The sequence below is a fragment of the Falco peregrinus genome, chromosome 7, assembly GCF_023634155.1.
Source record: "Falco peregrinus isolate bFalPer1 chromosome 7, bFalPer1.pri, whole genome shotgun sequence".
Classification (NCBI taxonomy): domain Eukaryota; kingdom Metazoa; phylum Chordata; class Aves; order Falconiformes; family Falconidae; genus Falco; species Falco peregrinus.
Window position 1 is genome coordinate 17,214,419 of NC_073727.1, and position 14,195 is coordinate 17,228,613.

The 14,195-nt window shown below is 45.2% G+C and overlaps 1 protein-coding gene across 4 annotated transcripts in view; it reads left to right on the top strand.

The window, feature by feature from the left end:
* Nucleotides 1-14,195, top strand: part of ASXL2 (ASXL transcriptional regulator 2) — a 133,498-nt gene that overhangs the window by 60,443 nt on the left and 58,860 nt on the right. For 3 of the 4 annotated variants that reach the window (XM_055809519.1, XM_055809517.1, XM_055809518.1), the window contains one exon: nucleotides 427-577. In XM_055809519.1, coding sequence (XP_055665494.1) covers nucleotides 427-577 — 151 coding nt within the window. Of the gene's footprint in view, nucleotides 1-426; nucleotides 578-10,785; nucleotides 11,036-14,195 lie in introns of those variants that run through there. The other variant, XM_055809520.1, reaches the window with a different exon arrangement.

The following is a 14,195-nucleotide window of genomic DNA, read 5'->3' on the forward strand; positions in this document are numbered from 1 at the left end:
CAGGCCCAGGGGCTGCTGTGGGCATGGTTGGAAAACCAACATTACCTGGGAGTGTGGGGCACTGTGAGCAGTCAGACCGTTTTGTCATGAAGCTCAAACACTGGCTGGAATTTTTTGTGCAGTGGGAGTGTGTTGCAGTTAGTGATTAGGGATGGAGAAGTTAAGGAAGAGCATACCTGCAAAGTGATGATGAGGGTGGCGTAAAAGATGTGCCAGCTGGTGTTGTACTAAATATTTTACACGGGCTCACAGAAGACAGCATGTGATTGAGGCTGGTGGCTAAACAGTTCTGACATTGCTCTGAAGCATAAAAAAAATCCATAATCAGTGCTTGGTAAACAAAGAAAACTGCTACTTTTAAGAATTTTGTGAACTGGGAGAGTTTTTTGTGGAGTGGGTGACTATATCTGTTTCTTCCATTTGCAGAAGGATGTTCCAGATGGGTTGAAGGAGCTCTCTGATGGCTCGGAGGAGAGCAGCGATGCCCAGTCAGACTCTCAGAGCTCAGAGAACAGCAGCAGCAGCAGTGATGGGTGCAGTAACAAAGATGGGAAGAAAAGCAGATGGAAAAGGAAAGGTAATTTTCCCCTACAGGAGTGATGATTTTAACATGGTCTGTGTCTGTGAAGGACTTCGAGGCTTTTATCGATCACATCTGTTGCCTTATAAAGACAGGCTGTTCCAGTTAACAGCCTAAAATCTGTCATTACCATTGGTGATCCTGGACTGACGCAAGCGTTGATTTACTGTTGTGGGCACTGAAGGGGAGAAAGGTATCTGTAACTCTGTGTTTAAAACCTTGACACAAGTCACAGGCCACCAGCACGTTGCGCTTCACACCCAGGAACAGCGAATCTGTTTCTTCCAGGTTTTCCCTGCCATCTACCTGCTTTCCCAAGAAGAGTTCACATGTTACTTCTGGCCTCTTTTGATACTTCTGAATGCAGCACTGACTAGGAATGAGCACAGAATCTCAGAGGTTAAAGCCTGTTATGTGAACTTGATGGGTCACATAGGGCTTGGTCTTGAGCCACAGCGCTCTTTACTACTGTCTTCTTTTGGACTCCTTTCCTTCATAAACAAGCCAATATTTAGGTATTCAGTAGTGTTGAATATTAGATCATTTACAACCTTAGTTGATACAGTAAAGTGCTGGGTTTTGTTTTGCTGCTGTCTGGGTGGTTGCTGAAGTTGGATGGTTCAGCGATATTTCTACAATACCTAGATTCTGGATTTTCTACAGAACTAGTCCAGGAGTACCAAGCAGAGGAGATAATGGATTTCACTCTCTTGTTTTGGATCTGGATTGATGTCTTTGCTTCCCTGAGGAGGCAAAAAAAAATCTTGTCAGATACTGCCATGTTGTAGAATTATAAAATGGGTTGGGTGGGAAGGGACCTTAAAGACCATCCAGTTCCCACCCCCCCGCCACAGGCAGGTGCCCCTCCCTCCAGCCCAGGCTGCCCCCAGCCCCGTCCAGCCTGGCCTTGAGCCCTGCCAGGGACGGGGCACCCACAGCTGCTCTGGGCAGCCTGGGCCAGCGCCTCGCCGCCCTCACAGGGAAGAATTTCTGCCTCATCTCTCATCTCCATCTCCCCTCTCTCATGTAAAGCCATTCCCCCCGTGTGCCATCGCCACCTGCCCTTGCCCAAAGCCCCTCCCCAGCTTTCTTGCCGGCCCCTTTAGGCACCGGCAGGTGCTCTAAGGTCTCCCCGCAGCCTTCTCCTCCCCAGGCTGAGCCACCCCAGCTCTCCCAGCCTGTCCCCACAGCAGAGCTGCTCCAGCCCCTGAGCATCTCCCTGGCCTCCTCTGGCCCCGCTCCAGCAGCTCGGTGTCTCTCCTGTGCTGGGGACCCCAGAGCTGGATGCGGTACCGCAGGGGGGGTGGTGACTCACCAGAGTGGAGCAGAGAGAGAGAGAATCAGCTCCCTTGTGCTGTCTTGAGTGTTTCAGGAACAGTGGAAATTGGCACCTTTCAGCCAGTGCATTACAATATTTACATCCTGCATTAGTAATACACTGAAGTTCCTGTCTTGCCGCAGCTCTAGTTTCAGTACTGTCGTGGTTTAACCCTGCAGATAACCCAGCACCACACTGCCGCTTGCTCACTCCTCCCTACCCAGAGGGGTGGGGAGGAGAACCAGAAAGGAATGTAAAACTTGAGGGTTGATGTAAGAATAATTTAATAATTAAAACAGAATAAAAATGAAAGAACAATAATATTATTAGTTGTAATGGAAAGGTGGGGGAAAGAATAAAATCTGAAGGGAAGGGAAGAAAGGAAAACAAGTGATGTGCAATGCAGCTGCTCACCACTCGCTGACCGATGCCCAGCCAGTCCCCGAGCAATGATCCTGGGTCCCAGCCAACACCCCAGGTATCCATACCCGGCATGCTGTCCCATGGTATGGAATACCTCGTTGGCTGGTTCAGGCCACCTGTCCTGCCAGTGTCCCCTCCCAATTTCTCCTGCCTCTCCAGCCCTCTGGCTGGCAGGGCCCAAGGAACTGAAAAGTCCTTGATTTAGTATAAACATCACCCAGCAGCAGCTAGAACCATCAGTGCGTTATCAACGTTGTCCTCACATCAGAGCCAAAACCCAGCACCGTACTAGCTCCCAAGAAGAAAGTCAACTCCATCCCAGCTGAACCAGGACAAGCCGGGATGTTCATTTGACCAGTGTTGACTGAATTCTTGCTTCCTTCAAAACCCTGCTCAGATATCTACTTGTCTGCTATGAGCTGAAAAAAAAGCCATAATAAAATGTGAAGATGCGACATAACATTGTTCTCTGAGTTGGAGAGAGTCTATTCACTATAGTGGTGTTATTCTCTCTGTTAAAAGTAAGTGTGCTTTGTGACTCACAGCCTTGTGAGGAAGCATGCAGTCCTTGCCTTAGGCAGACACAGCAGGCTGCTCTGGGCATTCCTGGAGAGCTGCTGGTGCAGCTGCCTGTGCTGTAACTTTACCCTTCAATCCGATCTCTTCCTTTTCCTTTTTCTCTTCAGTCATGCACAGAATTTCTTGGCTTAAAGGAAACATTACTTAAAACTTATTTCCAGCGCAATAGAACACCTGTGTGGAAGCACGTGAGAGGTTTTCTGAAGCAGTTAAAGCCTTGCAATGACCAGTGGGGTCTGCTGTAACCCTTCTGTCGGTGGGGTGGGAAGGTTTATACACAGTGGGGAGTCACTGAATGAGAACGTGCTCTTACTGTGCGGGTGCATGAGGCTCACATGGACTAGACCCTGCCTGGAGCTCTTCCTGGAGTCACAATGCAAATAACAAAAGTAGAAGCATTATGTAGAATTTTAAACATTGAAAGCACCATAAAAGTTCAAAATGTTAAAAAACCCTTAAAAGTAGGACTTGCTTCCAAATTCATCTATTGAAAGCAAAGCTATAGATAGTCTGGCTAAAATATTTTCATTTCTAACAAGTCTTCTCAAAGTATTTGATCAGTAAAGTGGGGTTTTTTTAGCTACTTTGCCTACACCTCCAATGTTATGATATTATATAAAAACCTGCAAGGGAACTTACGTATCTTTTAGAGATATCTTTATGTAGAAATACATGTGTACATTCTATATAAAAGTTTTATATCCTATGTTACTGAATGGCTGAAAAAGGAGGATGATGTGTGATTTAGGAGCCCAGGCAATAAGGAAGGGAAATCTTACCCTGAAACAGAGGCAAAAGGTACCCAAAATTAAAAGCAGAGAAGTTGAAAATGGTGGTTTTGGTGTAACTACGAAAAAGGAATTTTATTCCTCCTTGTCATCTGGTTCTGATGATTTTTCTTAGCAGTGGCATTTTGACCTTTAGCATAAAGGTCATTGTTTCATAGGTTTTAATGTACTGAAAGTCATGAACTTCCAGTGATTAGTAAATTATAAATGACTGGTAAATTTGAGAGGCAATTCTGGTCAGTAGTGTTACTGAGTGTTTTCCTTCTGTTCAGATGCCCTCCCTCGGGGATTGTGTTCTTTTGTGTGAGCAACTCTTAATAATTAATGAATGTACCGCTTAATGTCACACCACAGTGTTACCAGTCTGTGCAGGGAAATGGCTTTCTCCTTAAGCTTCCCTTTAAGAAACTTGTAAAAAACCAACACGCTTGTTTGCTAAAGCAGGGATGGCTTTTCCGTGCAATAAAGTTTTGGAGCTGCTTCTGGACTAAGAGGGGTTCAGGAGGGCCTTCAGCTGCCTGGGTTTCACCTGTACTGGCAGGGTACAGCAGGAGTGACAACCAAAGCATGTATTTACCACTCAGCTTATATCCTGCAAGCTGGCTGGCCTTATACTGAATCTATAGGCGAATCTCCCTGGGGCTGTGCACCTGGTTCTTCCAGCCACACAGGAGTATGTAGCTGTGGTGGATCTTTATGAGACAGCCAGATGCTGGGGTACATACAGTACCTTGTTGTTTTCCCCTCCCAGACACTAAGCTCTCCTGTCACCTATAGCTTTCACCTTTGCTGCTGCTGCTGGCAGAGATGAGCTGGTTGTGAGTTATGAGGCAGGTTTTTAGCAGCCTGGTTGTTCACAGGCGTTGGGGGTAGGACTGCTCATCTCGCTGCCTGCCAGAGCACCGCGTTTCAGCTGTCAGGGTGAGGGATAAAGAGAAATAAGTCATCTTTGGGAGCCACACAGCCATGGGTTGTGTGCAGGTTGACACACTGGAATGTCATTCATGAGCAGGAGAGAATCCTCCCAAAGTGAAATGTACCTTTATACTGGGGGTGGGGCAAAAGCAGGGGTATGTTCCATGTCAGAGCACGTTGTCGGGTGGTTTGTGCCTGCTGAAAGTCAGAATGTGTCTTTTAACAAATAAACCAAGTGGCTGTGCTCAGTGCTGCGGCGGAGTTGCCAGTGGCCAGAAGGACATTACCCTCGCTTCGACTGAGGTTGTCTGCCACAGCACAGCTCTGCCTCCACCTTCATCTGTCTTGGTTCACAATAGCATCAAGAAATGGGTGGTTAAAATACACTTCTCCGTGTCGTACTGAGAAGGTAAAGTGATGTTTCTGGATATATTTAGGTCTCAGAGGCCAGTTGCCAAAGATGACAACATGAATTTCATGCTTCAGAACATAAATCAACCATGAGGTGTTTCGCACTGACAGAATTCCCTGGTAAAATTTAAGCTTTTCTTAACAAATGTACGGATGTAGCGCATTCCTCTAAAGCACAGCGTTGAAATTTTGAGGAGGCTGGAGAGATAGCTGTCTGCTCTGCTCGGTGTGACTGTAACTGCGTGTTTGTGCTCCACGCTGCCCTCTCCAAGACAAGACGCCGTGTTTGCACCCTTTGGAACATGCAGAGCAAGGGGCATGTGATGACTTATCCCTCCTCTGTGTAGCTTGAGTGATGCACTGAGCATTTTGCTACTTTTCTTGCAAGTAACGAGCTAAGTCAGCTGAGAGGGAGAGAATACAGGATTTATTTGAATGCTGATGTTATTAGAGCTGACATGAAACCTCTTTTCTTTGCAGTCAGTTTTCCTCCCTTTTCTATATTAAAAGACAGTGCTTTCTTTTAAATGCTAAGCAGCAGAGGCCATCCTCAACAAGAAAAATATGTTGGGCAGTAGGGCATGTTTGTTTGCATAGTACTATATACCATGTTGCTTTTCTTCTCAGCATTACTTTTTTTTTTGCCGGCCCCCCCCCCCCCCCCCCCCCCCCCCCCCCCGGGAACTACCAAGACTATCTAGAAGGTGACAATAAAACATTTTGGTCAGTAGGGAGTGGAGCAGGATGTGCCTCACTTCTTAAGAGCAAACCCAACTTCATATCTAGCTGTGACATTTCTCTTAATTAAGCCACGTGAATTGCTTTTAAAAGGTGCAGTCGTGACTATGTTGAAAATAGGGATGCTCTTTTTAAAGAAAACAATTTATGGAGACTTGTTCCAGAGCAGTACAGCCTTTGTGCACCTGCTAGCAGTGCCCAGCGCTTGGGCGCAGCAGCTCCTACAGCACTGGGAAATGAGGCGATTTAGCAGGACCTGTGAGGAGAGCCGCAGGAGAATTAGCGCAAGGCTTTGGGATGACAGAGCCGGGACTAGCAGATGATCGTTGTTACCCTTATTTCATTTTCTGAATCTTTTTCAGTTATACTGTATCTTTTTTTGAGATCAGTGGGTGGAAATGCCTGTATGCTTCAAAACACGTGTTTTGTGAATGCACAGGATGATGTCTGTTCTGTCTTTTATTTTCTAACAACTTTTTTTTTTCCTTATTCCTTTCCATAGTATTTTATAAGTCTTTGCTTTTTTGACTGCTGATGAGCATCTAGTTGCTGTTTTCATCTGTGCTAACTTTGGCATCCTTTTCCTGAGCAGCAATAGCTGTTTCGGAGGTTTTTTTCCCTTTGGTTCTTACATAGCCTTTTATCTTCACTGAGTTCTATCCCTTCGTGAGGTATTGTGAGGTCCTTTGGCAGTTCTTTGCGATATGGTTTAATCTTTTGTTATGCAGAATAACTTCTTAGGCCTGCCGGCTGTGACTCGTTGCATATCACGCATGTTGGATGGCGTGGGTGGTAGCACGCTGCCTTGGACACCCCGCTGGTACCCCCCTGCCATAGGGAAACCTAGTTGGTTCTATCTCATGTTAAATTTAATCAGTTGTTAACCTGTAGGATGTAAAGCTCTGCAAGACTTCAAGTTGACTCCTTTACTCTGTTCCTAAACAGGCAAGTTTATTTTTAAATCTTGAGTCATATTTGATACATGACAAGCTCTTTCTCTAGGAATCTGTTACGGTTTATTTAAATGTCTTTGCCAGTGGTGGGCATTTTACCCTCTCAGATGTTCTTTTAAATTTCTTTTTAACTTGTTGCTATGTCTCAGTGTCGTTTTCCTTTTTATGAAGTTGAGTATTGCTTTGACACTGTATATGATGTTTTGAAGGATTTTCCTTGTACATGTCTTGTACTTAAAAAAGCAAACCCAAAATCCCCAAACTACTTTAGTTTAGCTAGAAATCAGAAGCTTTGTGCAAGAATAAAAATTTCTGGCCTGTATTACACAAAAGAACATTCAATGGCATAAGGAAGTTACCTGGTATTTTGCTCTTTAAAAGGTTGTGATATGGGGTGTTTTTTAAAACAATTGAGTGACATTTAACTTGTAAGTACCTTGTACTAATATATTATGGGGGGTGTGTGTGAGCAGCCTTTTCCTGTTACGGAGCGTTGTAGGACAGTGATGATAGGCTGTCCTACTGAAATCTGTGCTTGTGGATTGGGATGACCTTCAGGTGTGCCCGGATACTGAGATTTTTCTTTCCGTTGGGGAGGATAGAAGTATGTACATGCGTTTGTTTGCATAGATCCTGGCTAAATGAGCTGCTCTCATCTAAAACACAATCTAGCCTCTTATGGCAAAATAAGAAAATGGACTTGTGTGGCGTGGCCGTATGTTACCTCTCTGTGTGGGGGCAGTGGCAACCCCACCGGCACCTTTGCCCTGTTGATGCTGCTGTGTCAGCGATTTGCTGCAGGAAGGGAGCAACCGCACCGGGGGCTTTCCCCAAGGGCTTTTTGCTGTGCTAGTCACTTCTTGAGTTTTTGTTTTGCAGCACGTATTTCCTTTGTCTGTTATTTTCCCTTTCCTCTTTCTCATCTTCCTCTGTCGGCTGCAGTGGCAAGGCTGGTGAGCAGCGGTGCTGTGCCGCTCTGACTGTCCCCAGGTCACTGGGGCCACCCCGTTTGCAGAGAGGCTCCCAAGCTTGTCAGAGATCCCTGGGGACTCCTGCAGTGCTGCTTGTCGATGAGCGATGGGTGTATCTTTTTGGTATCCATGGAGATAGCAGTTGTTTTGGTTGGGGGTTTTAAAGCTAAATAGTGTAGGCTTGCTGCCACTCACATGCCCATTAAGGGCCAGTACTTAGAAGTATGTCTGACAGGTACCTTTCCAAAAGCAATGATGCTCCAGAAGAAGGAATAGCAAAATCTTCTGCTCAATCTTTATCAAGATTAATCAAAGAAATTCTTCCCTGTGAGGATGGCAAGGCGCTGGCCCAGGCTGCCCAGAGCAGCTGTGGGTGCCCCATCCCTGGCAGGGCTCAAGGCCAGGCTGGACGGGGCTGGGGGCAGCCTGGGCTGGGGGGAGGGGTCCCTGCCTGTGGCAGGAGGTTGGAACTGGATGTTCTTTAAGGTCCCTTCCCACCCAAAAAATTCTATGATTCTAATCCCATGTTTATATTTTTTCCTGCAACATAGGTTTTCTTCAGAGATTTAAAATGAAAGCACAAAACCTGAAAGAATTAGGCATATTTGGTGCACTTGTATAAATAAATGCTGTCAGATGTCTGATGATCATTTTGAATGAATGGTATCCTGACCACTTGCTATGAGACACTTGTTGGATGTTACAGGTCTGTGTCAGTCCATGTATTTCACGAGGGATTTCAAAAACACATAGTGAAGAACATAAAAAATACTTCTTTGCAAGAAAAGTCCTTAAAAGAAAGAAGAGATACACTGACCTTCCAAAAAACCTCAAAATTTATGATGCTGTTTTCCCTTCCAGGATATGACTGTGGAAGCAGGGGGGTATGGGCAGAGTCCAGGCTCCCGTGTTAATGGTAAAGTTGGAGGCTTTCGTAGCGGAGCTTGGTGCTGGGAGGCTGCTGTAGGGAAACAGTCCGTTCCTGGAGGATGCTTAATGGCAACGGGTTTAAGTTAATATCTAGATTGATTCCTCCTTTCTCGGGAAGCTTGTTTAATACTTGGTGCAGCTGTGGCATGCAGTGGAGGAGCTATGAAGGCACCTGAAGTGTGGGAGGGCACTTTGTTACTGATTCTCTGTAAAAGCCATCCCTGGTCAAGCAGCAAATGGGAACCTGCTCATTTATTCTAGGAAATTAAATGTGGCTGAACGTGAGGCTGATTGTATCATCTTCTGTCACTAGCTACAGAAACCCACATACTTCCACCAAGCTGTCAAATCACGTGTCCAGAGTTGGGTGCACCTATGATCTGGGAGGGGGTTGGGGGGCTGGAAATAAGGCTTGTGCTCTAGATGTCAGTCTGTTCTTAAATTGTAGCCTTTAAAACTGATTTCATCTGCACTTAAAGGAGTAGTTGGAGAGGTAACAAAGATCATTATGTCCCTGCTTTTCACAACAGTCAGTGGCTGGGAAGGGAGAAGAGGCACTGTACCTGCTCCAGCAGAGCAGAAGGCTGTAGCATGAGATGTATGAGAACACGCAGGGGCGTGATGCAGCTGCCCCAGCTGCAGGAGGAACTTCTTCTGAAGCTTACCTGTTTACAGACATTCCAGTCCCTCAGTGCCAGGGCATAAATGTACAGCAAATAGGGGTTTGCTAGTTCTAGGTCTCATTGCTTCATTTTGCTATGATAGCTCTCAGTTTGCTGTTACTGGGACACCTGGTTTATCTCCCCAGCTCTGTTTCTTGGCTGTAACACAACTTTGCATGAAAATTAAATGATCTGAAACTTTTAATGAGATAAAGTAAGGTACTATGATGGTAAATGGTTCAAAAATTCTTTGCATGAAACATCTTAGAATTCTAATAATTGTAAGGTACCTTTCTTAGGTCACATGCTGTAACTTACTGATATTTTAGGGACAGTAATTTTCACTAAGTGGAACCAGACATCTATCGGTTTAAGTTTCTTAGAGCGCGGACCAGCTGTACTCTGAGCTGACAGTCTTAGAGACATATATAAAGAAGAGTTGTGCCATGAAGCCCACAGGGAAGAAAATTTTCTTTCACTTTTAGTATTTTATTTACTTTATGCATCTGGAAGGATCCTTCTGGTTTCCTTCAGCAAACTGCAGTTTCATGGTCTGGCTATATGTAAAAAATAACTGTGTGTTTAATATCCAAAAAGTTGCTGTGAGAAAGGTAATGAAAGCTGAAAGTGCAAACGGCTCCAGCTCACTTCCAGCTGCGCTTCATCTCCAGGTTCTGCAATCAGTAACATTTGAAAGTGGAAGTGGATGACTGTGTGCCTCGCAGGCCTCCTGGCAGGGACAGTTCTGATTTTGGGGGATAAGACGACGTGGCGTTGATGCTGACAGCTTTCCTCAGAGGTGCCTGCATGCTTTTTACCACTGCTTGCTTCTACAAGAGTAGAAGAGTTTCTACTTCAAAACCAAGTTTTATTTTCAGTTGGTGTGTTTGCTCTTCTTTAAAAGAACCAGGAAGGCATTACATTCCAATTAGAAAGATTCCTTCAGCACTGAGCTGTGTAGCATCAACTCTGGAATGCAGCACTCCTACACGGCCGCTTCCTGGACTGTCTGTGTGTACATGAAACACATAAAAGCCTCCTTCCTCATTTAAAAAATAAAATATAGTCACTTAAATTCAAAAATAGCCCAAATTCAGCCAGAATTGTCTTGTGGCGTTGCTTGGCTGCTGGCCACGTTTTCACCTGTGTGATGGTTGCGATAGGGATGTCAGCGTGCACCAAGCCCTTTGTAATTTGAGCAATCCCGAGAGTCTCGGTAGGAAGCAGCGCTAGTACAGGGTACAGCTGCTTTTTCTATTTTTGCAAGGATCAGGGAAGATAGTTTTATTGTGAGAATACAGAATTGTGATAAAAATCAGTGAAGTGAATGCAGACTGGGGCAGACAGCAAACAGATGAGCTCTGTGTGTATTATTTTGCTGAGAGGCTTTAACTTGAGCTCTTTGAGACTGCAGTTTAGCTTAACGTGACATTATGTTTGCTCATATACATATAAAACAGGAAGCGTATTCAGATAACATCAACAGCCACTTCCTTATATGTACAAAAATAAAGTGCTCTGACAGCAGCAAAACTGACACTTTGATTTTAGAAAGGATAGAAACCTTTGTGTGTCTGTAGACACGCATGGGTGTTACACAGGGCCAATCAGGAGCACAGGGGGAAAAGTTTAAAAACAAGCCCCATGCATTATTGCCTGTACATCTGTGCATGAGCAGAAGGCGGGGGGAAGCCAGGAGCAGCATTGATTGTGGAGCTTAGGAAGCAGCGATGTTCATGGAGCAGCTTTATGCGATTCCCCTTGAAGGTAAGATGTGGTTGTTTCAGCAGGCAGCCGCGGCAGATTTTCGCTTTGGGGAATGGAGCGGGTGCTTTTCTGGCTGGGGCCCCTCTGTGCCGACCAGAGGCGAGTCAGACACCCCTACTTCAGCCTGGAAGTGAAGCAGCTACTCTGCTGTCATCTTTTGAGTTGGATGATAAAAACAAAGCTTTTTCTGGATACAGTACTTGTAAAAGAATACCGGCAAGACTCCTTGGGTTCTGTGCTGGTTTAAATCATCCTGAAGTTTAAAGTGTAAATACCTTGTTACAAATGCTTTTATCACAGTTTCACTAATACTCTGTAGGACGACTTGCAGGTAGTTTGTTGTGATGCGCTCTGTGAATGTGTAATATAGTTGCTTGGTATCATTGTGTGCACCTCCCTGGTACACCTAGGGTTGTGCCTGGGCTCGAGTTTACTAATACAGTCTGTCTTTATGGTGTCTGGCAATAAAATACATGTAACTTGGTCATGTTTCTGTGATCAGCTGCAAAGCTTCAGTTAACTGGAGTGGAACTGGGATCAGTGCCTACACCTGGCTTTGCAAGCTGGTACAAATAAATAAAAGGCATTTGTTTCCAGTATAGAGCTGCCCAGACTTTCATGGCTTCTGACAATGAAAATGGCTGTCAAAATTGGAATTTCCTGTAATTTCTGCCATGTCCCTGGTGTACCATTTCGAATCAGAGCCATGCTGAAAGAGCAGGATCTTGTTTAGCTTCTATAGCTGACACCTTCTGCGTGAGCCATTGCAGTAACAGGTCTCTCCTCTAGCAAAACCCAGTTTAAGTTTGCTGTATTAAAAAGGAAGAAAGGGAGGGGAAAAAACCCCAAACAGATGGTAAAGTGATCTTTAAGGGAAAAGGGGGAAACAAACTAGGCAGGATTATCAATAATCTTTCTCCATTTAGCCAACAATTAGCTTGCCCTGCATTTTTATACAGCAGACACATACTGATGGGTCCCTCATGGCTCCCAGATGGTTGGAATTTCGTTGGACTATATCAGTGTTCAAAGTGAAAAGTAACTATATTTGGCAAAATTTCACTTACTGCGCATAGACTAGAAGTTTTACATAAGGTTAAAATAAGGTATCACCATAAGCTTCTTAGACAGGACAATGAAGGAAAATATCTGGAGTAATTAAACTTCTAGGCTACGTTCACTGGCAATGGCCCATACTTAGGAAAACGGAAATAAGAAATAAAACACTGTTCTATACCTGAAATTTTGTGCATTATCTTTTGGTATAGAGGAAAACCTTGGGAGTCCAGATGCACAGAGACACCAGCTCACAGCTGGAAACCACGACCTGCTTTTACTATAAGAGCTTCTCTGTGACGGTGGCTCTCGGCTTCCTTAGCACCCATGGCCTGATCACAGTACTGCCTTCAGAAAACGCTTTGCTGCGTGCTCATAACAGCTGCCAAAAAGAAAATGTAAAAAAAGAATTCTGTTTGGGTTATGTCATTTTGTTTCTTCCTGCTAAAGATTTGGTAGAAATACCAGTTTTTCTAAATACAGCCAATTCCTGCTTGTACTCGTGACTCATGAGGAAGCTGTTTCCAGAGTGCCACATTATGCAATTGAGCAAGGAATCTGCAGATGCGAAGCCAAAAGTGTTCCTTTTTGCTTTATTTAGGTTAGCTATCTTCTGTTTAGGCTAGTGTATCATAGTATCCGGATTTTGAGTGAACTGTAATTTTTCACAATGGGCTATACAGCCTGCGAGGGCTTACTCTCTAGCAGTTAGGCAGCTGTATTTCCATTAAGACTTCACAGCAAGCACCATATTGCTTAAGTTGCGTGAGCAACAGTCGTTAGGCTGTGGGCACGGGCACTTAAATGTGGTTCTGCATTTGGTAGGCATTTTAGGCATGTAGAAAAATGGGTTGTAAGCTTAAAATCTACAGTAGGAGATTTTTTGCAGCAACTAAAAATCCTAAGGCTTACTGAAGAAGTGACAGATCCATTTGCTGCAGGACACCTTCAGTCTGTGCTTTTACTGAGTGAACTTTTGCCATCCTTTCCCAGCACTTTAACAAACTCTTAGCTTACGGTCTTGCCTTGACTAAACTGTGCACAAAGCCTGTTTTACATGTCAGCCTGCTGCTCACCACCTGCATTCCCTCACTGCAGAGCATGTCCCCGCTCCCAGTCTCTTCCATAAGGAAGCCAGTAGGTACTGTTGTGTTGTTGGGAGCCATTGGCAGCATAGTGCTGTTTGCATGAACTGGAGAAGCCTTGGGCATCACTCCTGCCTTGCGTCCCTGACTGATATGGGGAGGGTAGCTGTTTTGGGGTGGTTATTCCCATAAACACAGTATTTCTAAGGGGCTGTATGGCCCCGAAATGCTTCCATGGGGAAATGTGATCTCCAAGTCCCTAATCTGCTTTGCGGAAAGCTGAAGAGTGGGCAGCCATTTGATCTGGCAAGCATTTTTCAGAAAAACATGGTTTTCTCAGGGATTCTTATCCCCCCAGGCAGGTGCTGTTTGGCCCCCAAAAGTGCTCATTTGGGAGGGCAGCATCAGCCCTGTGGTTCCATCGAGCCCTGCAGGCGTGTGGCCACTTGCGTGCAGTAGCTGGGGAACATGTGTGGTCCTTAGAGTGGTGGTCCCCCATGCCCCTGGGGACATTCACTTGCACTGGAGACACGATGAACTGGAAGGATTTGGCCAAAGCGCTGGTGTTTGAAGCAAAGAGGAACTGAAAGCTGTTGTGTGTGGCTGCAGCTGCGCAGAGCAAGCAGAGAAGCAGTTAAACCACTTCTGTCTTGGTCCTGAGCTTTGCTGTCCTAATGCATTTTGATTGCATTCAGCAGCTTTCTCAGGTGCTTCTCTGAGCTAGAGGCTTAGGAAAAGCCGGTGCATGCGCACTTGTCGAGTTGTGAGTATCAATATTGTTCTATTTAATTCAGACCAGGCCTTCCAGCTCTACTACATTACAATTAGAATTATCTTCGCTGCCAAGCCTGACAGCAGGCTCTACGATGAGGGATGGGGCAGGAACACGTCCAGGCATTTCTCTGTGCTCAGTAGATCTCCAGCTGATAGGAGATGGACACTGACAGGCTTTGGAGGGGCAGCCCATGCCAACCTCAGGAGCCCCAAAGCAATAGAAAAGCTCTTGTTTCAAAGCAGTA